Here is a 24,364-nt window from a genome sequence, read left to right on the forward strand (position 1 = left end):
CTCATTATTTTACAGGTCTGGTCAAGAAAGAAACTAAAAAAGAAAAAAAAGAATTGTGGTCTGTGTTCTTTATTAGAATAAAAAAAAAGGAAATTAATATTTTTTAAAAAATAATTAGAAAATATTTATTTTTTAAATTTCTTTTTTTCTCATAATCTTTGCACATTTATTATTTTATTGGCTCAAAACCGTTGTAATGTTAATAAGGTTAATATGTATTTTATATTTTAATCTTTTAACAACTGATTTTGATTTTGATATTCACCTAACATAAGTACATAATAATATATATAATAAATGAATGTTGATTCAATTATAATCAAGAATTGATCCTCTTAATTTTTTCTTTTCATTGATATTATCAAATGTGAATTTATATCATTTAATATTTTCTCTCACATTTTTTTTCTAATTAAAAAGAGTATAGTTGGAGATTATACTTTTATAACATAGAGAGAAAAAATTAAGAGGATCATTTCCACTATTACTTAAGTACAGAATCGCATCTAACGAAAATGCAACTAAAGGGAAAAAGGCCAATGGGTTAGTAATCCTGATGGACCAATGAATGATAATTAGGGCTACTATCTAGGGTTACAGTTCAAATTGTCGCCCAAACTAATGAGTTTGTGGATATTAAGCATAATGATTTCTCCCCGTCCGAAAAATAATTTCTCATAGATGGACAATAAGACATAAGTGAAGTGTACTACAAATTTCAACCTTGTACTGAAATGGGGGCCCATGAATCATGATCCGGGCCTTACGGTGAGTGTTCACTCGCTGCTGGGCCTGAGAAGAATCAGTCAGCGTCCAGCGAGGACCAAACGAAATTATTATTGCATCGATTTCGGCCTAAGGAGGTGGGTGAGAACTGTAGCACTAGTAATCACGAATTAAACATAATTGAGTAATTGACATCTTATTTGTATATACGGTAGAAATATAATTATTTATTTATGTTTTTTTAACCTAAATTTTTAAAATAATTAATTTTGTAATATTATATAAGAAATTTTATGATTAAAATATTTAAAATAATAAAAATTCAGATATAATTAATTTTATGTAAAATTAATAATTAAATTTTTTTAAATAATTTATCTAAATTATTATTTAACTATTTTCAAGTATCAACTTGAGTCGACCAAAAAGAGAAAATCGGAGATAGATTATATCACTCTTATGAATTTAAACTTCAAATGTTTGAGATAATTATTTTGACAATATCTAAATTTGGAATCCGATGGGTTGGCTAACAGACGAAGGGAAAAAAAGGTAAGGATAAGTGCTTGAGCAGTTGAACCTTACGAATTATGATGTTGCAAGAGTCCAAAGACAACAAAAGAATTTACTCTAATATAATGTAAAGGGTCGTTTGTGATCATTGATAGACATACATAGTAAAAGGTGGAAACTCAGATAACAATGTTACAATGCATAGGAAAGTTAAACAGCAGTGTCATGAAGTGGAAATCAAAGTATACGGCAGGGGCGGCACCGTAAATTCACTACTAAACAAGCTTTACAGAGATGCTCGTCTTCCTTATCTCACGGCCTCATTTCTCAACTCTCAACAACCAGCCATCATTGAAAAGGGGGAAAAAGATTAACTAAATATGAAAATAATTGTAACAGGAAAAGAAAAATATGAAGACTCAGATCCACCGTTGCTTCCACGTACATTGTCTTCTATACAACGATCCGGAATTGAACCCAAAAATAGAAGAAAATAAATTAAAAAAAAAATTCCATGAGGAATGTTCTAGCTAGAGAACTCTTAATTACTAATCAGTATCACTTAGCCGATCCTAATTCCTGTGTCGCGAAAATGCATGTACGGGACCAGGGGCTACTAGAGCGGAACCTCCTGGTGTAGGTGTACCCGTGGGTGGTGCTGCTACACTTGGAGGATTTGGGGTGGTGGTCGCCGCCGGGGCCGGAGGCGGCGGAGGAGATGAGTTCGAATCAGGAGGTGGAGGAGGAGGGGTTGGATTTGCGTTAACGGGTGAAGGCGGCGGCGGCGATGTGGCGGTGATGGGGGCGGCGGTGGAAGCTGGAGGAGAAGGAGGAGTAACGGGATTGCCGCCATAAATGGGGGAAGGAGGGTTGGGAATGTTGAAATTGGGAGGTGGAAAACCTGAAGGAGGAGAGCATGAGGAATCATCATCGGAGCATTTGGTGGCGGCGTTGTGGTGGTGGCGGTGGAGGATCCCAAGTCCTAAGACGAGGCCAATAACAACGAGAAGGGTGACAATAAAGATGAAGATCTTAGTTGCTTTTCCAACGTAGCAAATCATTGTGTGTGTGTGTGTTGTGTGAATCTGAAAGGCGATTTTGTTCTCAGATGCAGAGACGGGCGGTGTGGGTCTTATTGGAGTCTTTTTCGTCTTTTTCTCATGGTTGTTTCGGGGGAGAAACAAGAGTGCTGCGAGAAGCTGCTTATAAATAACGACATGGATTGGCAAGTGCTGAGAGAGAGAGTTAACCGAAATGGTTTTGTTGTTTAAAGAATACAAGACTAATTGAGAGTTAATGTGAGCACGTGAAGGCTACCTTAAGTTGTTAGAAAGTTAAATTTGCCAATACCAAATTAGGACCAAGGTCAATGTTGCTTTCGCTTTACTGTCATGCTGGCTGCTACTAACCGCTTAGAGGTTTCTTTATTTATTTAGTTTAGTGAGTGGTTACTTACTATATAATATAACTGATGCTAACCATGCTTTTTGGCTATTAGCATTAACCATTAGAATAAGCCGCAATTACAAATTAAAGTGATTATTTTGCTACACAAAGATATCTCAATGACTGCTAACGAAATAGAGAGTCAATATAGCATTATTTATGTTTCTTTACTGCATAAAGTTCCTTTTTCAATAGTTTCTGAAAATATTAGCTGTAAAAATGGGATTGGAGTAGATGTGGAAAATAAAATAAAATAATAATAATTGGACATTCCTCGCACTCGCAGGGCTGTGTAGGATAGGAATTAGGAAATACCGAAATAGGAATCAATCTACAATGAACGAGGATGGGTCACAGGGTTCAATTGAACCGTTAAAAGAAGGGAATGGTCAATGATATACCATAGAGAACCGTGCTCGACAGACATGCATGTCTGCCACGTCGACCTTCCTAGCCTGTCTTCATCCTCAAATTTCACTCAAGACTCAACCCCAACTTACTCAGCTTATGAACTGTGAAAGGCTGAAACTGAAAGCCTATAATATCTGATTAAAAATATGCAAACAAATAATAATCTATTTAAAAAATTTATTAATAACTTACATTAAATGCTTTTATTTTGTCAAAACTTACAATAAAAAATTGGACTCTATTTCTAATGTATGTCAAGAAGTTGGGCTTCCTATGTGGTTCTTTGTGGCTTTGCTATGATCATGATTTGGGCCATCCCCTAATAAAACGGCCTATAAAGTATGATTAGTATTTATTCTGCGTAAGAATCCTTAAGTAAAGTTATGATTTAATAGAGCCCAATCATATCCATCCATTAGTCTATCTACTAGCATTATATCCGTGCTACATATGTAAGAAGAGAGAGTAATTGGGGGAAACTATATATATTGGACTCATTCATTATTATTCATAGATTGTCTCTTTGTCATGATTGATTTAATTCGTTGCGATATTGCCATGCATCAATGGAGTTTCGTGTAATGTAATGTAACAAGAAAACATATATATATGTAGATGAAAGTGAAGAAGAAATGGAAAGGTTAGTACAAGGTGGAATTGGTACGAGGAATATTAGGCTTGGGATTGGAGGAAGGTATGTGTATGAGGGAATCCCAGGGTGGGTTGGAGGAGCCAAACGTGTAGGCACAGCAAAGAAGCCAACGGCAACAAAGCATGCCTTCAAATTGGATTGCGAGTATGTCAAGAAAAACAACCCAGGTGGTGGTCGACGTCGTGGTCGTGGTGTTGGTGTGGCACTCAAAGCGGCAATTGCTGAACCAAAGGTATATAATACAAACCAACCATTTATTCAGTCTATCTTTTCCCGTAATAAAATAATACCGTAGAAAATAGTGCTGTGTATATGTCTTCAAGCTCTGAGTTTTGAATGGTTCATGTTCATTATTATCAACCTTCCCTAGCTTGCACGTGCACTTTTTTTTTTTTCTTTTTCTTCTTATTTTGGTTTTCGTTTTTTCTTTTATTAATTATTTATGTATCCACTCAATCAACTCTAACTCTAAGGTTAACTTATCTTCTCGCTTTATTTGGTGACCAAAGAAAATTTCATTAAAGCTAGCCCATAACATATCATGTTTGATTGACCATTATGTCCCCACCTCATCATCATCTTATTCCCATTTATTTGTTTTGTTCTACTTTTGTTTTCATGAAGTGGCTAATTTGTAGGTTGCGTAGGTGAACAAAGAGGACGGGGTCATGTTATGAACCAAAAATAGCTCGTCAATTCTATGTCTAAGGCTAAAATTATGAAAATGGAAAGAAAATGCTGAATGATTAATTTCTTTTCTCATATTTTCAAATGATAAAAACTAAAAAAGTATAAAATCTTCTGTTCTAATGTTCTATCGGCTATTGACACTATCTAAACTGTAAACTACTATCCTAATAATTATCTATTTATCCATAACAAGTTACATTGACCATTTTAAAGTAGTTCATTGTACATATTATACAAATAGTCTATTATTTCTCTAGCGAGATCCAATGTTTAATGTTATCCATAAAGTCCCTTGCACAAGATCAACTAGATGAATAAGTATCAAGAAATGTAAAAATGGTTAACACTTGGTATTAAAAAGTTATATTAAGGTAGTGTTGGTTTAAACTTTAAAGCTATTTTATTGGGAGTTGTTCCATAATCCATAGTAAGAATAATACATTAATTCGTATATTAATTTTGGCAGTATAATTTGTTATTAAGCATATCAAATCCCGATATTCAAAGAGATTTTTTTTTCTGACCATAAAAAATAAAAATGACATATTCTCTTGTTAAGCTAACATAACAAAATATGAATATGTCCCTCAATTATTAAATTTTAAATTTTAAAAAGTTTTAAATGGTTTTTATTTTCTTAAGTTTGGATTATTTTTCAAATTTATTAAAATGCGTAAAAAGATATTTTATTCCAAAAAGTGCCGTTTCAAAAAAAAAAAGGCAACATCCATAAATATTAGGGATATATATATCTTTGAAATTTTTTAGTATTTATTTTATTTTTAATTATTTTATATTTATATTTTTGTTAAAAAATTAGTAAATCCATAGAAATAATAGAATATTATTTTTTATTTTCATTTTATTTTTTTATCCTTTTTCCACATTGCAGAATCATAGAAATAAAAAAAAGAAATATTACATGTATTACTTTTTATGTACACTTTTTTTTGGAAAATTTTGGTTTACACTTCAATTTATGTGTATATATCTTTTACTTTTGATATTAAAGTAACTAATAAGAAGTAAAAGAAAATATAAAATTTGTCTTTTAATTATACCATGAAAGAAAAATAATATATTTAGTAGTAGTATACTAAAAATGAAAATAAAAAATAAAATAAACCAAATACACTCTAAAATTTGAGTTTCCAAGACATGTAAGATACAAATTTTATTTTATGGAAAAGTCTAGAGGCAGCAATTTTATTGTATTTTGGCTAGCATGTAACCAGCAGAAAAAGGTGAGCTATTGGATGAAATCTCACACCAATCTCACATCATTAAATCATTATTGATGGCTAGTTGATGACTACCAATCACAAATGTTGCTGTCCCTAGCATGACTCTTATTTTATTTTATTTTTTTGTTGATATTGAATTATTTGAAAAAATAATCATGTTCAGTTATCATGCAGGCTCCAATACCTACTACTTACGACGATCCAATGCTTGCAAATTATGTACCAGTATATGTCATGCTCCCTGTAAGTCACAACCTTAATTAAATGTCATCCCACATATACATATAAATAACAATGCAGCATACATGTATGTTAATGTTTTCCTTTGTGTTTGTTCTTATTCCCAGCTAGGAGTTGTTACAAACGACAATGTCTTAGAAGATAGAGAAGGACTTGAGCAACAGCTGAAGGAGCTTCATGCTGCAGGTGTTGATGGTGTTATGGTTGATGTGTGGTGGGGCATTGTGGAATCAAAGGGGCCTCAGGAGTATGATTGGTCAGCATATAGAGACTTGTTTCAACTTGTTCAACATTGCAAGCTCAAGTTACAGGCCATAATGTCATTTCACCAGTGTGGTGGCAATGTGGGAGATTCCGTTTCCATCCCAATCCCTAAATGGGTCCTTGAAATCGGAGTATCAGACCCTGATATCTTCTACACCAACCCCAATGGCATAAGGAACAAGGAATGCTTGTCTATTGGGGTTGACAATAGGCCTTTATTCCATGGCAGAACTGCTATTGAGGTTGACCACGTTCAAAATTTTTGTTTTCTTACTCATATTCTTTCTATTTGTTGCTAACTTTGGAGAACATGATTTAATAGGAACTTTTTATTCTTTAACTTGAAGGAAGAATCATTCATTTCTATCTATGAAATGAAGCAAACCTCTAATGCCTACTACATTTATATATACATGTTTAAATTTGTTTGGATGCAGATGTACAGTGATTACATGAAGAGCTTCAGAGAGAACATGGAAGATTTTTTAGAATCTGAGCTGATGATAGACGTTGAAGTTGGGCTTGGCCCTGCTGGAGAATTCAGATATCCCTCTTACTCAAGAAATCTGGGGTGGGTATTTCCTGGCATTGGAGAATTTCAGGTGAGTTTAGACTTTTCTGTTATATTCAATACATATCAATAAGATTAAGCTTTTAAATTCTCATACCCTCTTTGAATAAATCTCCAAAACCATGCATGCAGTGCTATGACAAATACCTAAAAGCTGATTTCAAAGAGGCTGCAACAAAAGCAGGTCATCCTGAATGGGATCTTCCTGATAATGCTGGTCAATCCAATGACACACCTGAATCAACAGAGTTCTTTAGATCAAATGGAACCTACACAACAGAGAAAGGGAAGTTTTTTCTTACATGGTACTCAAACAAGTTGCTGATCCATGGTGATGAGATCCTTGATGAAGCCAACAAGGCATTCCTAGGCTGCAAATTGAAGTTAGCAGCAAAAGTAAACTCTGAAATATATCTACTGAATTTGCACCTAACAAGAATTGATTCTCTTTTGCAACAACCATGATTCACCTAATAACATTTTCTTATGAAAATAGGTAGCTGGAATTCACTGGTGGTATAAAACAGAAAGCCATGCAGCAGAGCTTACTTCAGGATACTACAACTTAAAAGATAGAGATGGATACCGGCCTATAGCGAGGATGCTGTCTCGGCATGACGCTCTCTTCAATTTCACATGTCTTGAAATGAGGAACTCTGAGCAAAGACCTGATGCCAGAAGTGGTGCACAGGAACTTGTTCAGCAAGTAATCTATTCTATCTACAAATGAAGCCTAATGTGTTCTTCTCTGCAGAAACCAAAAGACAACTTGTGAATTGTGATTGATAGGATAATCTCCATGCAGGTTCTAAGTGGAGGGTGGATGGAGAAGCTTGAAGTTGCAGGGGAAAATGCGCTTGCAAGGTATGATCGTGCAGCTTACAACCAAATCCTTCTGAATGCTAGACCAAATGGTGTCAACAAAAAGGGCCCTCCAAAACTGAGGATGTATGGAGTCACATACCTCCGTTTGTCAGATGAGTTAATGGAGAAAACAAATTTTGATATATTCAAAACCTTTGTGAGAAAGATGCATGCTGAGCAGGTAAGCACCTTGTGACATATGAAGTGAAGCAGTGAAAGGCTTTGTCCTAATTGCTTTGGAAAATTTGCAGGATTATTGTCCAGAGCCAGAGAAGTACAACCATTACATGTATCCTATGGTGAGGTCAAAGGCAAAGATACCAGTGGAGGCTCTTCTTGAAGCAACAAAGCCAGTGAAGCCATATACATGGCATAGAGAAACAGACATGAGTGTTGGTGGTGTTAGTGGTGTACTTGCTGATATACTAGCCATTATCTTATGTATATTTAAGCAGCGCCGAAACCAAGACTAAGGGGGAATGAAAAGGGGAAAGGTATTGTTTGTTGTGTTGATATTGAGAATTAGGAACATGCAGTTGGATCTGCTTTAAGATTCTTGTAAATCTGTCAAGTGCTAAGCACGACCATAAAGGGAATAAATAACATCAGATTCATATAGCTAAGCATATATGCCAAGTGACACCAAGAAAATAATAGTTAATTAATGATACTGTCTTATGAAAATTTGTGAGAATGTTACTTAAATGCTATATATAGTGGGACCAAAGATGCCAAATTATTTGTAATAAACTAACAACCACTTCCATGATTCCATGGCAAGAATAAGAGGAATAGGGAAAGAGAATAATGCAAAAGAAAGGATGGAGATGCGGGGTATCGATCCCCGTACCTCTCGCATGCTAAGCGAGCGCTCTACCATCTGAGCTACATCCCCGTATTGGCTATATAAATTGTTCTTTGATTTAATTGCAGATTACATCATTGCATTGCTTCAACTACACCAAGAACGAACTGCAGGGTCAACGTATGAGCTCTTGCAAAAAAGAGATTCAATTTTTATAAACTGCGTTGAACTTTCCAAATTATAAAAATCTAATTAAAAATTGAATAAAACTATAAAAAGTCAAGGACAAGTTAATTTCAATACATCGTACGTACATCCAATTAAATTTTATTTAAACTCGTAAAGAATTATTAAAAAAATAAATACAATTAATAAAAAATATATCAAAATTAAATTCATATTTTTATATAAGATCATTAATAACTAAATAATTTAAGTTTCATCATTGACAATAATAAATAAAAAATCTTATAATGTCATTTAGTCATATCCCATTTTTTTCTAGTACCATTCACCATTCATAGTAAAAGAGGAATTGAAAACCCTAGAAAACTCCTCTGCAGTGAACCCAAAACAGAAAGAAATTGAGAAGAAGAAAATTCTAGAATAGAAAAGGTTTCTTAAGAAAAATGAAACAATGAATTCTATTGAAAATGTAAAATGAAAAGCACTCTCATCAGAACCCCAAATCTACATTCCTTACACTTATTTATAACACTTTTACTATCTCCTAAGCAGTTCTCTCAATACTCCCCCTCAAACTGAGGCACGATTTGTCTCGAAGTCGCAGTTTGAACATGTATTTCTGAAACAAACTTAGGGACAATGGTTTAGTTAAAGAATCGGCCACCTGATCTTGAGAAGGTATATTAACAACATAGAGAGATTTTTGATTTACTAAATCCCTTAAAAAATGCAAATCCAGCTCAAGATGTTTACATCTACTATGCAAAACTGGATTTGCAGCCAATAAACAGGCACTCTGATTGTCACAAAAGATGGTTGGTGACATAGGTTGTGGGATTCGAAGCTCTCCCAAAAGTTGCTGTATGGACATTAGCTCAGTTTGGGCAGCACACATTGCCCTATATTCTGCTTCAGTACTGCTCCTGCTCACCTTTGTCTGCTTGTTACTCTTCCATGAGATCAGATTGCATCCAAGATAAACACAAAATCCAGTGATTGATTTTCTATCATCTAGATCTCCACCCCAATCAGCATCTGAAAAAGCCAACAACCTAAAATCAGTAGATTTAGAAAATAATAATCCATGATCTACTGTACCTTTCACATATCTCAGAATTCTTTTTACACTCTTCCAATGCAGCAATGTTGGTTGATGCATAAACTGAGATACTCTGTTAACAGCAAAGGCAATATCTGGTCTTGTCATTGTGAGATATTGAAGTGCACCAACTATTGATCTGTACAGTTTGGGATCATGAAAAGGTTCCGAGTAATGAGCTGAAAGCTTTGTGTTGGACATCATTGGGGTAGGCATCGAATTCGCAGTCTCCATTCCAGCTCTCTTAAGTAATTCAGATGCATATTTGGTTTGTGAAATATGAACACTACCTGTAGACAAATATGAAGCTTCCAAGCCTAAAAAATAACTAAACTTCCCCATATCCTTTAACGGAAAAATATTGTTCAATTGGTAAATTAATTTATCTAATTCTGCAGCATTATTACCGGTAACAATTATATCATCTACATAAACTAACAAGTAAATCACATTAGAATCAAAAAATCTAACAAACAAAGACACATCAGATCTGGTTTCTTTAAATCCAAATTGTTGAAGAGTAGTAGATAATGTTTTATACCAGGCTCTCGGTGCTTGTTTTAGACCATAAATGGCCTTGTTTAGCTTGCACACTAGTTGTTCACCCTTTGTAGAGTATCCCGGAGGTTGCATCATGTATACAGTCTCATTTAAGGTGCCATTAAGAAAGGCATTATCAAAATCAAACTGTCTCAATGGCCAATTTAATGAAACAGCAATAGTTAAGATAACTCTAATGGTGGAAGGCCTTACCACTGGACTATAAATTTGATCATAGTCTATACCTTCCACTTGATGAAGCCTTGACATTACCGAACCAATGTATACAGTGTAATCTTCATTAAGACCATCGATTATCGCTTGTATGTGATCTGAGTCAGGTACCTCATAGCCGAGAGCAAAAAGGGCGTCGACCACATTCCGAATCTTGTTCAGAAAATCAGAAACAGTTCCATTTTTCTTACATGATTTGAGTTGGGATTTCAAACTCTGAATTCGTGAAGCGGAAGCATCTTCAAAGTATTTTTCAATTCTTTCCCAAACTTCATAAAATTGTGAAAGATGAATTACCTTGTTCTTGATGCTGGTAGTCATCGATTCTACAAGCCAAGTAGTGAGAGTTAAATCTTGTAATTTCCATGTCTTGTACTTCACCGATTCAGAAGTTGTTTTGGTCGCTTCATCAGTCACGAACTGCGGCGGAATCTTGGAGCTGTATAGATGATCTTCCATGGAGAGGCTCTGAATTATTAACATAGCCGTGTGTCTCCATGTGCTATAATTTTCTTGAGTGAGTTTGTCTGAGATAGGTGAGAAGGTTTTCTTGGAAGAGTCAGAGAGGATAATCTCCATGACAAAGATGAACAAGATTATAGGCTCTGGATACCATAAAAGAGGAATTGAAAACCCTAGAAAACTCCTCTGCAGTGAACCCAAAACAGAAAGAAATTGAGAAGAAGAAAATTCTAGAATAGAAAAGGTTTCTTAAGAAAAATGAAACAATGAATTCTATTGAAAATGTAAAATGAAAAGCACTCTCATCAGAACCCCAAATCTACATTCCTTACACTTATTTATAACACTTTTACTATCTCCTAAGCAGTTCTCTCAATACATAGCGTGAATCAAGCGGTGCTTTTACATTTTTCTCTTTCATTTTATTATATTAACGACAATATATAGAATTTGAATATTGAAGAATGTTATATATATATATATATATATATATATATATATATATATATATATGCTAAAAACCATCAAAATTTATTATTATTTTTTATCATCGTTTAATTATTAATATTTAAAAATATAAAATAAAAATATTATTAAATTACTAAATTAAATGAATTAAACTAAAAAAATTTAGTTAAGGACTAAATAATAAAAAAATAATAAATTTTGATAATCCTCTAATATTTCATATATATATATATATATATATATATATATATATATATATATATATATATATTACACCTAATTTTTTTTAATTAAAAGTGATCGATAAAAAATAATAAAAAATTATTTTTATATTATAAAAAAATACAAAAAATATATACATAGAAAAATAGTGTAAATATTTATTATTTCTCTTAAATATATATTATTTAAACAAATTTATTATACATTCAAGTTTTATTAACATTTAAATTTAACTAAATAGGTCTAACACTAACAAAAATCACTCTCATTAAAAGAGTGTGTAACACGTGCTCAAAATCCCAAACAAACGTTACCACTCGCTTCACGCTCTAATATGAAAAATCGTTCACATCTCCTACTCAAAATTGTAACAAAGGAATTTGAAACCTCTCTCAAAATCTCTCAAAAATCTTTTAAATTATCTACGAAAACTACAAAAACGCTTGAGATCATCAACAAAAAACATAAAAAAAAGAATAATAAAGATTTCTCAAGATACTGACAAAACTACTTGTTCATTATGTTCAGTTTTTTCATTCGCATTTCTACTAGTTTGGTTTAGGATTTAGTGGATCAATCGAGTTCGTTCATTTAGTAGATCGAATTTTTCTTATTCAATTTTTTCTTGTTTTTCTCTGTAACTAGGAATCGAATGAAACTGTAGTAGTTGTGCTGCATTTTAGGTACATTTCTCAGTTTATTTGAGGTTCATTTGTATTCGAAAATGAATCCAATGTATTTTTGTTGATAATTGAGTCTTTTTTACTACTTGTTCAAATCTGAACCGATTTCAGTTCATTTGTGAATTAACTGAGGTTCACTTGATGCTGCTATTAAGTATTTACCAAATTTTGTATTCCTTAATTTTCTATGGTACTATCATTAAATAATTTCGGTTCATTTCTTAGTTTATTTCAGGTTTATTTGGATCCAGAAATGAATTCGATGCGTTTTTGTTGATGATTGGGTCTTTTTGATTGTTTGTTCAAATATGAACTAATTTCGCCTCATTTGTAAATTAACTGAAATTCACTTGATACTGCTGTCAAGTATTCACCAAATTTTTTATTCCTTAATTTTTTCTGGTGTCATCATTAAATAATTTTGGTTCATTTATTAGTTTATTTGATGTTCATTTGGATTCATAAATGAATTCGATATGTTTTTATTGACGATTGACTCTTTTTGACTGTTTGTTCAAATCCGAACTAATTTTAGTTCATTTGTAAATTAACTAAAGTTCACTTGATGATGCTGTTAAGTATTGACCAAATTTTTTATTTCTTAATTTTCTTGGATACCATCATTAAATAATTTCGGTTCATTTCTTAGTTTATTTGAGTTTCATTTGGATCCAAAAATGAATTCGATGTGCTTTTGTTAATGAATGAATCTTTTTAATTGCTTGTTCAAATATGAACTAATTTTGGTTTATTTGTGAATTAACTGAAATTCACTTGATGTTGTTGTTAAGTATTGACCAAATTTTTTATTTCTTAATTTTCTGTGGTGCCATCATTAAATAATTTCGGTTCATTTCTTAGTTTATTTGAGGTACATTTGGATCCAAAAATGAATTCGATGTGCTTTTGTTAATGAATGAATCTTTTTAATTGCTTGTTCAAATATGAACTAATTTTGGTTTATTTGTGAATTAACTGAAATTCACTTGATGTTGTTGTTAAGTATTGACCAAATTTTTTATTTCTTAATTTTCTGTGGTGCCATCATTAAATAATTTCGGTTCATTTCTTAGTTTATTTGAGGTACATTTGGATCCAAAAAATGAATTCAATGTGTTTTTATTGATGATTGAGTCTTTTTGACCGCTTGTTCAACTATGAACTAATTTTGATTGATTTGTGAATTAATTGAAGTTTACTTGATGCTGCTATTAAGTATTCACCAAATTTGTTATTCCTTAATTTTCTCTAATGCCATCATTAAATAATTTCAGTTCATTTATTAGTTTATTTGAGGTTCATTTGGATCCAAAAATGAATTCGATGTGTTTTTTGTTGATGATTTAGTTTTTTTATTATTTGTTCAAATATGAACTAATTTCGGTTCATTTGTGAATTAACTCAGATTCACTTGATGTTGCTGTTAATTTCGGTTCATTTATTAGTTTATTTGAGATTCATTTGGATCCAAAAATGAATTATGTGTTTTTGTTGATGATTACGTATTTTTAATTGCTTGTTCAAATATGAATTAATTTCGGTTCATTTGTGAATTAACTGAGGTTCACTTGATGCTGTTGTTAAGTATTGACCAAATTTTTTACGGAAATATTTGGTAACAAAAAAATAGTTAGAACTTGTCTTATTTAACATTTATTAATTGTTGCAACAATTAATAAATGTTAAATAAGACTAATTTTGTCTATTTTTTTTTGTCTCCCTAGTATTATGAAATTTTTTATTCCTTACAGCAAGAATAACAAAAAAGACCATCTCAAAAAAAGAGAAGCCACTTTACGATTATGTAAGTATATACACATAAATTAATTCTATATTTGTATTATAAATATATCATGGATTATACACATAAATTAATTCTATATTTGTATTATAAATATATCATGGATTTGTCTTTAGTAAGCTCAAGTGTTTTGAGCTTTTGTGATAAGCACAATAAATAATTTATAAATATAACCCAAACGGGGTTTAATAATAATTATTAATTTTTTATTTTTACCACAAATATTTTTAAAATTCATTAAGTAACCTTAAGTTTGCTACCTTCACTCAGTGACTAATGGTCCGTTTGGGAAATTCGATAAGTAGTTTTTTTTTTTAACTTTTGACTTATGAAAAGTGATAGTATTAATGTCTGGTGCAATTTTCAAAACCAAATTGCAACTTTTCTAAGAAGTTATTTTAGAGCTTATAGAGAAGTTAAAAAAAATGACTTCTCTCATAATACTTCTACTTTTCATTACATTTCTATAAAATAAGCACTTTTAGAATTAAAAATTCAAACACAAAATAACTTATTTATAAGTTACTTTTAACAGAATCATTTAATGTTTAAGTTATTTTATCAAAAGAAGCTTAATTAAGTTAGTTACCTAGTTGGCCTAAACCTACCAACACACCCTTTACTCTCGTTCTCTTCTCTTTTCCTAGAACCCACTGTCATCAACAACAATCCCTACCCACTACCATCAGCCACAACAATAATCCCTACCCACTGCTATCAGCCTCTCTTTCTCTTCCCTTTTCACAAAATCCTACTGCCAATTTATTTTAGAATTCCCTTTTCAGCTTCAGAGTGCCGTCGTTCTTTCTGCCTTCATCGTGCACCGCATCTTTCGGTCGTCCGTCCTCAGCGCCGTCTCTCCCTTCATCGCTACACTTCAAGAGTTTCAATGGAGTCTCAGCCTCAGGTATGAACTTGTTTCATTTAGCTCATTTTTTTTATCCATTTATCTTCTGCTACATGAATCTGTTTCGTTGAAGTCATTCAATTGAGTTTTGTTCTTCTTATTTCATTCAATTAGTGGTTTTGTTCAGTTTACTTGGTTGTTTAAAATTTGAGTTAGGGTTAAAAAATTTTGGTATTTATTTTTATGATTCTGATTTCAATTTCTGGGTTTATGTCTCTTTTCATGATGTTCTATTTTTTATTTGCTATTTCTGTTTGGTTTCTGATCATGATTTCAATTTCTGGTTAGTCATTCTTTTTAAAAATTCAATAGTAATTGGTTAGTTTTGCTTATTTGATTATAAATTGTACCTATTTATACTATTTTTTTGGGTAATTAACGTTAGTAATTATAAATTGCAGGAAGCATCAAGTCATATACTGATGAATCTGTTCAAGCGAAACCATTCCATCTTGGGTTGAATATACCAAGTTACTCTGCGAACGCAGGATTCGAAACCATTCCTTCACTCATACTACAAATACAGCTGGAATATACCAACTTGGACTGCTGTTTATTACGATAGTAGTTTTCAATCAAGAAAGATGCTTGTGCTAAATTCCATCCCCTGTTGGAGGATATAATTTTGAGCTATCTGATTTTTTTCTTTTCCTCTCATATGCAAGAAAATTTGTTGTTATATATAAATAGATAGATACCTTTCTTTTTGTATTATTTCTGTTATGTGGAACTTGTTTCAAAGATCTTGCTGTTTCTGTTTGTTAAGTTTAATTCTGTACACACTCAAATCTCAACATTCCAACTTTATTGAGCATCATATTATGCAATTTTAGCCTTTATCCACATTCAGGTAGTAGATAGTCTACTAACTCATGCAAAGTGATTACCTTAAGAAATTGATCCGTTTTAATTTGTCAATCATAGAAACAATAATAAAGAATAAGAAGAAGAAATAGGTCTATGAAGATAACATGTATATGTGATTTATCATATCATGTGCATAATTCTTCAAGCTTTCAGTAAACTGAAAAATAATTTACATATGATCTATGACATTCTCTCTGAATGTAAAACAGAAAAAAACACGAGAGGAAATTAAGTATGTCCCTATCTAGTCTAGGTCTATATGAAACATTACATTCACCAAGTAAAAGTGCCCTATCTAATCTAGGTCTATATGAAACATTACATTCACCAAGTAAAAGTGCCCTCAAAACGGCCTCACACAAACCACTATAATGGATAATCAAATGTGCACCATCTGAAACTTCATGGTAATTTATTCATGGCATATTCCTTGAAACAAATCTCTGGATTTGAGAGGGCACAACCTTGACTTCATATCCCTGCCAAACGTGAACTTTACTTGTGTTGTGACCGAATGGATTGCTCAGCTTCAATGGATCAAACTCCCTGTTGCCAAATGCCACAATCCAATCACTCAAGAGTGTGTCAAAAACAACTTGTTCCCTTAATTTTTCCTATACACACGAACAATGAGGAGTTATTCCTCCATGACTAACCATTTGTATTTAGCTAAAAGTAAGTAAAAGAACGCATGTAATTCACCTTGGTAAGAATAGGGAAGCCGGGAATAATCTTCAAGATGACAATGTCTCTAGTGTTGAAGAAAGCCGCTTTTTCTCAATAACAGAATTTGAAAGGAGCCAGTTTTGAGTGACCACCCAATGCAATAGTCTTGGAGAATATTTTGCAAGCCACACCTGCTAACTGCACAAACAAAATGGTGATATATCCACCACCTAGTGAGGTATTTCACAATGACAAAAATACATATTTTCATTGGCGTGAGCACAACAAAATATATACCCAATACATCTATTAGTTTCTAAACCTATATTTACATCAGCTAGCAGCACAACAAACATAAACTGAAATATTAAAGAATCCCTCACCCATAATTGGCACCGTCCACAACCATAGTTCATGAATCAACAAAAGCACCATCCTACAAGTTCAGCAAAAAGTAAAAAATGAATCTAATAAAAGCCAAATTTGCTTAACTTAAAAGTTAAAATCACGATTTACACATAATGTTCTTACATCCTTCACTATAATCTTGTCTGGAAGTCCAATTCTTGGTAATAACCATTCCAACACATACAATGAGGAGTTTTCATAATTGCTTGTAACAGGTTGATCATCTGAAAAGCAAGAATATGCTGAAGTCATAATATGCAGCATTAGAAGCATTTTTTGAAACTTCAGTCATCAGTTTCCACAATGCAGAAAGTATCTTGCAAAATCAACCAATCATTCAAATTTGCAGGTCAAGTGCAAAATTTCAAGACAAAGCAGTTCAATATCCGTTAAAATCACTCCAATAGATCAACTTTAACCATGCATTCCAATCCCATAATGCAAAAACCATTCAAGTACTCCAAGAGACAAAAAAAGACGTAGAAAAACTTACACACCCAATTCACAGCGACGAACCAAACCTGAGAACACTGAGAAAGGAGCTTCCACCATGCTGGCTTAGGTCCTGATTTCGATTTCACTGACGGCTTCTTCATTCGGCCCGCAGCAGCCGCCGCCGCCAAAGTCGCCGCAGCACTTGATTTTTCTCCATCCACCGCATCCTCACCTAAAATTAACAAAATTCAACACAAAACCCACTCCAAATTCTACCAAAGATTCATTATCCAATAGTCACATGCATGCAAAAGAACCATTCACTTCCCACGAAAGAAACCAAAAAGGTTGCGACTTTCTAACCTATGGACTGAGGGGTCACCAAATCATCCCCTTCTGTCGCGCCGGCACAGAAGGAGGCGTGGCCTTCAACGGCAAAGTTTTTGGCAAAACATAATCGCAAGAATTTGGATGAAATCGAGAAATCGAGTAGCTTCATGGAGGCACCTGGTGCGGAAGAGGGAAGAGGAAGAAGCGGCTGTCTTCTATGACGGTGGTCTTCCATGGCTGTGATGATGGGTTTTTTTTGGGGAAGTTTTTTCAGGAGCGGAAACGAGGGTTAGCAAATTTAGATTTTATTGTTGGGGGAAATTTAAAATATTAAAATTTGTTGTCTTTTAGTATAAATTTTAATAAGTTATTTGTAAATTTTAATAAATTATTTATAGATTAAATATAAATCATTAGATTTATTATCAATCTAATCTAATGCTTCAAATTGTATGGTGTATTAGATAAGCTCAAAAGAGTTGAGTTGATTTTAGACGAATCCATATATCATATAACATAAAAGATCAAAAAGAAAAAAGACACATGTAAAAATTAAAAGTAGACAAGTATCATTAAATATAATTGATCCTCAACTTCTAACTTTATACATATTAATAAATTTTTTTCAATTGTAGTAACAACTAACAAATTGATGTTTTTAGGCATGAAAATGGTCCAACTATTCTCTTAGACAAGATAAATAAATTGAGAAATAAAATCACTGAGAGATCTGAAGGTATAAGAATCTTAAAGTTATCTGTTGCAAGTCCTTTCTGTAGATTATCATCTGGTGATATAAAAAGTAAATTGATTCAATCTTCTAAATTGTAATGAATTTCTATTGACATTGTTGAACACTATATATTTGAAAATGTTAATATATGTATTTGAAAATCTTTTTTTAGTTTTTTTTATTTATTTGTTAGAAATGTCTGGACTGTATTGGAATCACATTAATTTGAATGAATCTAGATTCACACTGGAAAAGATTGAATGTATTTATTAAACCTCAACAGCGACAAAAACACAAATGAACTAAAATTTAGACACAAATAAACCGAAATTTATTCTAATAAACACCTAAACTGTTTACCACAACACAATTGTAGAAACTAATTTGAAAAATCAAAAAGTGACTATTCAATAAAACATAACACAAATAAAAAATTAACCCTCATTTTGATCAAAAAAAAATTATATGAGTAAAAGTCAAATAAACCGAAATTTAAACACAAATGAATCAAAATTTATTCAAAAAGTGATTATTTAATAAAATATAACCTAAATTAGAAATTAACCCTCATTTTCATCAAAGAGAAAAACATTACATGAGTAAAACATAAATAAACTGAAATGAATTTTACTAAACACCGAAACTTCTATCATAGTACGTCATATCCTCTTCAGGATAATTCATATCCTATGCATGATAAAGGCTGGAGTTTAACTGAATCATTAATCCACCATCTAAAAGGTTCAACTATAAAAGAAGTAAATCATATATTAACAAATGTAATAACATGCACACACATTTTTGCCTAATAATAAACAAATCAATGTTACCAGGGGCGGAGCTATGTAATAGGAAAGGGGCAATGCCCTCCTCATTTTAATTTTTTACATGTAAATTATATGTAAATTTCAGTTTAGCCCCTCCTTAAAATTTTATATTAGTCTTATTTTATTGTGTAAATATTTTTGGCTCCTTCTAATATTTTATCTAGCTCCGACCCTGAATATTACCTCACTTAGAGTTGTCTTTTCCTTTTTCTTTGATGCATTTACGATTTTTTTTTCATATTCGATTCCAATCTATTGGGACATCCTCTTGTTCTAACACGTAGGGGACTTTAAAGGTCGTTAACATCATTTAAGGTAGCATCTTCATGAGAAAACGAATATTTATCTTTACTTTTTACTTGATATTCTTGCATCTTAGACATGATATTATTAAAAGTGTGGTGCAGAATACCAAATTATCAAATCTTACTTCTTGGCTCTAGTAAAAGCTCGTCTTGAAAGATGTTATTACAATACTATTGTGTAATAACACATGAACTAAAAATTGTGCATTTTATAAATTCAAAAATTTGTGCATTCTATCCAAATTTAAATTCATAAATAATACATGTTTTAACAAAGAAGAATGAAATTATTCATTATCACTTTATTCAATTGCATTAGATTCTATTCCATTTCATTCAATTCAAAATTGCTAAAGAATAAAGCTAGATAAAATAACTTAGATGAAATCACTTAGATGCAGACCACTTTTGTTATCTAAATATCTCACCACCAACTCTATAAATATCTCCTAGTGTCATAGTAGAAGTTATGCTTATTGATGAAGTTTTTTAATATTGAAGGAACCAACATAAACAAATCTTCCACATGTCTATTTTTTCCTAATGCACAAATGAAGTTTTCCCAAGCTTAAAAAAAAAAGGTAGTAAGATAGAAGTAGAGTGGTAATAACTAAAAAGAAAAAACAACTAGCAATTTTCGGAATAAGAAGATAGGAAATATAGGGAATGACATATATATCCAACGTCCATTATCCAAATTGTAAATAACAAAAAAGACATAGTTCTCCCCACGTCTCGTATGTTAGGACTTCAACTTCTCGCTTTGCATGTTTGTTTCTTGTTTCTTTGTTTCTCTATCTCTATCCTAAGACACATTCCCTTACCCGAAAACAAAACAAACTTTTCCCACAAACTTTCTTCAACGCATATCCTTGAACTGAAACCCTCAATTTTAATCAAAATCTATAGCGGAAAAACAATTTTTATCCACCAAAAAATTCAACAGAATCTCAAGGACGCGCTTTGAAGCTCTATTGCTTTAGCATGCATTGCTTCACGTTCGTTGGGTTGGTGTTTCACCTTACATACCTTCTAACGTTATAAACAAAATAAAATATATATATAAAAAAAAGGGTTCATACGTTTGCTCAACTCCATCATCAAATTTTGGCATTCGCGTTTTTCCTAGGATCTAGCTAGGGGCATTCCCTAATTTAATTACCTTGGTGTGTTCTTCAACAAGCAACAAACAAATTTGGAAGCTAATTATTAATAAGGACCTCTTTGACAAGGCTTGTTCTTTTGTCTTCATGAAGAGAGTTGTTGGAGAGGGATTTTTTCAAGCTCAATGAGATGAATTGGAAGTTACACGTTTGTGAATTTGGAAGGAGCAATGAAGTTTACAAGACCTGTTTATGCTGTTTTTTTTGTCTTTCTTCTTTGTGCCTTGGCCAAAATCGGCTTTGAAGGGAAACTGTGGAAACCCCAAGAGTTTTATGCAGATCATGGTGTTGTAATTAAGGTATTTATGTTTTAGCATTTTTCTCTATCTTTCCATTTTTCTCCTTTATTTGTTTCTTTTCTTTATGGAAAAATAAAAGTCATGTTTATGATCAATATTATGAAGAAATATAGGATGAGATATTATGAACTGTCTTATTCTTTTGTAAGTTAAAATGTCATGCTAGCATTTGTGATGTTTGAAGCATAAATGGTTTAGTCCTCACAGATTCACTGAGGTTCTTGAAGACCTTAATCTAAGATCAACTCAAATATTGTGATGTTTCAATTGTTGGTTAATGCAGGAAGAGCAGGAGTGGATACATTGCAGGAAGGAATTGATAGAGAGGAACAATGATATTAAGGACTATGACTTGGAAATAAAAACAAACTTATTAGATTGCATTACAAGGACACATCCTCCAACTCATGATTCAGAAGAGAAGGAGCATGATCATGTGTCAGTGTCACAGTTTTATTCCGAAGACAATCGCGGTAGATACTTGCTTGACAAATTACCTCAGAGTGAGAGGAAACTACCAAGACCTGTTCCTGTTCCATCACCCAAAAAACTGCGTGTCAAGAAGAAGTTTGCCAACTCGCTTCCGCCTCAAGGGATAACACTAAGTGCCATTTCTCCTTCTCCAAATTCTCCACCTATAGACTTTTATGTGCTATTTCCACCACCACCAGATTCACCTCCCCCTCCTCCTCCTCAAGTTGATGAGGAGGATAATAGCAAACGAAAGATACCAATTATCATTGGTTCGGTTGTATCAGGAATAATAATCATAGTAGGCATGCTCTTATGCTATCGTGAGATCAGGAAAAGCAGAAAAGTCTACAAAGATGACAGGCCTTTAACTGTATTAGGCTCAAGTGATGTGTCTGGTACTATTTCTGTGCTGATATATGATGATGAATTGATGATAGTAAAACATTCATGGTTGCTTCAATCAATGTTTGTTTTTCTTCTTTCAGGTTCAAAGAAGTCTATTGCTTTGGGAAATTCTAATACCAATGAAAATGGTATAATCTATGTAAAGAACCCTTCTATTGTTGGGAATGTTACCACTAGCCCTGAAGATAACAATGCCTCATTGGGTATGGGTGTTGGTGTGGGTTTGGGTTTGGGTGTGGCTGCGGGTGAGGCCTCATCATCAGAAAGCAAGGAACAAGTTCCATTAGGTGCTGCTCCAGAAGGATTAGCCCCTGAGCCGGCAGGGCCACCACCCCCACCACCTCCACCCCCTGCTGCTGCGCCTCGCCCCCCACCGGCTCCAAAAGCACCTGTTAGGCCTCCACCTGCCCCTCCTGTTAAAATCCTTTCACGGGCACGTCTTAGTAATGTAGAAGAGGATTCGGCGGATGCTCCGAAAGCGAAACTAAAGCCATTTTTCTGGGATAAGGTTGCTGCATCTCCTGATCAAGCAATGGTCTGGCATGAGATCAGAGCAGGGTCATTCCAGTAAGAACATTTTTAAGTCATCTCAAAATCAGGATTTATCATAGATGAGGAAAGTAAAATTGTATTAACTTTTTTTGCTGATCTTGATGACAAATTAACAGGTTCAATGAACAGAAAATCGAGTCTTTATTTGGCTGCAACAACCCCAATAGAAAAGAGTCACCATCACAAGAACCTTCATTACAGTTAATTCAGATTATTGATCCTAAGAAAGCACAGAATTTATCAATTCTTTTACGTGCTTTGAATGTGACTACAGAAGAAGTTGTTGATGCCCTTAGAGAAGGTGACTCACTCTCTAGTCTTTATTTATCATCATATTATGTTCATTTCAACTTTTAGTGTTCATGATATAGCAAGAGTTAGTGCTTTCCCTGTTAGAACATTCTGTAATCTGTTGGTTGAATCAGGTAGCGAGATTCCTGTTGAGCTGATCCAAACATTAATAAAGATGGCGCCAACAACAGATGAGGAACTGAAGCTGAGGTTATTTGATGGAAACATTGCTCAACTTGGCCCTGCAGAGCGGTTTCTCAAGGTCTTAGTTGACATTCCACTCGCTTTCCGGCGTCTCGAGTCTCTACAACTCATGCTCACTCTTCCAGAAGAGGTCTCAAGCATCAAGGAGTGCTTTTCAACATTAGAGGTAACTAAACTATGATTCAAGCAGTATTTTGAATTTGATTACCATACATAGTTATAAGTGCTAACATAGATGTTCTGTGACTAACAGGTTTCATGTGATAAACTAAGAAAAAGTAGGCTCTTCCTTAAACTACTAGAAGCAGTTCTCAAGACAGGAAACAGATTGAATGATGGAACATATCGTGGCGGCGCTCAAGCCTTCAAGCTTGACACACTTTTGAAGCTTTCGGATGTAAAAGGAACCGATGGAAAGACAACACTTCTACACTTTGTGGTTCAGGAGATCATACGTTCTGAGGGAGTAAGAGCTTTGAGAACAGAGAGAGCGAGGCAGAGCAATTCTAGTGTCAGAACAGAGGATTCTGTTGATGATTCCATTGGCCAAGAATCAGAAGAACACTACCGAAGACTTGGCCTTGAAGTAGTTTCAGGCCTAAGCAGTGAACTTGAAGATGTTAAAAGGGCGGCGATTATAGACGGCGATGCTCTAACGGCTGCAGTGTGGAAACTTGATCGGTTACTCAGCAAAAGTGAGGAGTTATTGAACAATGATTTGAAGAGCATAGATGAAGACAGCAACTTCAAGCGTTCCCTTGAAAATTTTGTGGACAAATCAAAAGCTCAAGTGTCATGGCTGTCTGAGGAAGAGAAGAGGATCATGGCTGAAGTGAAGGCTACAGCAGATTACTTCCATGGACAAGCAGGGAAAGATGAAGGTTTGAGATTGTTTGTAATTGTTCGTGATTTCTTGGTAATGTTGGACACAGTATGCAAAGAGGTGCAGTTAACAACACAGAAGCCAATGAAGATCTCTCATAAGAAAGAGGCTTCAAATTTGTCGTCGCCACCAGTATCTCCGAATACTCAGCAGCAGTCTCCTTCTGATCTGCATAGAAGACTGTTTCCGGCCATAGCAGCGCGCAGGATCCATTGCTCAAGTTCAGATGAGGATGAGGACGAGAAAGAGGATGATAATTAGATTAAGAGGTTATTATTACCTTGATAGCTTTTCTAGCAAGTTTTATGCATATGCAAGAAGATAAGGCCCCGCCAATGAGTTATAGTTCAAATAGCATAGTCTCTTCATACTCATTCAGAGGTTGTGGGTTCGAGTCTCCTTATCTTTGGTAAAAAAAAAAAAAGAAAAAAAAGAAGATAAGGCCCCAAAATTCTTGTGCTAAGAATGAAGGGAATTGTATATATCATAGCTTG

The 24,364-nt window shown here is 33.4% G+C and overlaps 3 protein-coding genes, 1 long non-coding RNA gene and 1 other non-coding gene across 12 annotated transcripts; 3 read left to right on the forward strand and 2 right to left on the reverse strand.

The window, feature by feature from the left end:
* Positions 1–3,183: 3,183 nt before the first annotated feature.
* LOC112707033 (beta-amylase) lies at positions 3,184–8,244 on the forward strand. Of its 2 annotated transcripts, none has more exons than XM_025758586.3 (8): positions 3,184–3,980; positions 5,857–5,925; positions 6,030–6,428; positions 6,624–6,788; positions 6,890–7,153; positions 7,254–7,463; positions 7,563–7,802; positions 7,873–8,244. In XM_025758586.3, the coding sequence occupies exons 1-8, from the start codon at positions 3,729–3,731 to the stop codon at positions 8,092–8,094; spliced, it is 1,821 nt and encodes a 606-aa protein (XP_025614371.1). In that variant the 5' UTR covers positions 3,184–3,728; the 3' UTR covers positions 8,095–8,244. The 2 variants fall into 2 exon arrangements, with proteins under 2 accessions (XP_025614371.1, XP_072057213.1); XM_072201112.1 differs by having other exon boundaries at positions 3,514–3,980; positions 5,846–5,925.
* A 199-nt stretch (positions 8,245–8,443) lies between these two features.
* TRNAA-AGC (transfer RNA alanine (anticodon AGC)) lies at positions 8,444–8,516 on the reverse strand. The gene has a single exon. It is a non-coding gene; the product is annotated as a tRNA-Ala (tRNA).
* A 6,148-nt stretch (positions 8,517–14,664) lies between these two features.
* On the forward strand, positions 14,665–15,855 carry LOC112707036 (uncharacterized). The gene is made up of 2 exons (XR_003155963.3): positions 14,665–15,028; positions 15,430–15,855. It is a non-coding gene; the product is annotated as an uncharacterized lncRNA (long non-coding RNA).
* Positions 15,856–15,989: 134 nt separating this feature from the next.
* On the reverse strand, positions 15,990–18,051 carry LOC112707035 (uncharacterized). 7 transcript variants are annotated; one of them, XM_072201113.1, is made up of 6 exons: positions 17,768–18,051; positions 17,467–17,636; positions 17,093–17,193; positions 16,945–16,997; positions 16,598–16,759; positions 15,990–16,509 (listed from the first exon to the last, which is right to left on the reverse strand). In XM_072201113.1, the coding sequence occupies exons 1-3, from the start codon at positions 17,967–17,969 to the stop codon at positions 17,101–17,103; spliced, it is 465 nt and encodes a 154-aa protein (XP_072057214.1). In that variant the 5' UTR covers positions 17,970–18,051; the 3' UTR covers positions 15,990–16,509; positions 16,598–16,759; positions 16,945–16,997; positions 17,093–17,100. The 7 variants fall into 7 exon arrangements, with proteins under 7 accessions (XP_072057214.1, XP_072057218.1, XP_072057217.1 ...); XM_072201117.1 differs by having other exon boundaries at positions 15,990–16,441; positions 17,491–17,636; positions 17,768–18,039; XM_072201116.1 differs by having other exon boundaries at positions 17,491–17,636; positions 17,768–18,039.
* Positions 18,052–20,369: 2,318 nt separating this feature from the next.
* LOC112705264 (formin-like protein 3) lies at positions 20,370–24,308 on the forward strand. Its single transcript, XM_072200095.1, has 6 exons — positions 20,370–21,061; positions 21,345–21,930; positions 22,021–22,507; positions 22,609–22,793; positions 22,918–23,153; positions 23,241–24,308. The coding sequence occupies exons 1-6, from the start codon at positions 20,933–20,935 to the stop codon at positions 24,129–24,131; spliced, it is 2,514 nt and encodes an 837-aa protein (XP_072056196.1). The 5' UTR covers positions 20,370–20,932; the 3' UTR covers positions 24,132–24,308.
* The last annotated feature ends 56 nt before the right edge of the window (positions 24,309–24,364 follow it).

Source organism: Arachis hypogaea, chromosome 8, assembly GCF_003086295.3.
Source record: "Arachis hypogaea cultivar Tifrunner chromosome 8, arahy.Tifrunner.gnm2.J5K5, whole genome shotgun sequence".
Classification (NCBI taxonomy): domain Eukaryota; kingdom Viridiplantae; phylum Streptophyta; class Magnoliopsida; order Fabales; family Fabaceae; genus Arachis; species Arachis hypogaea.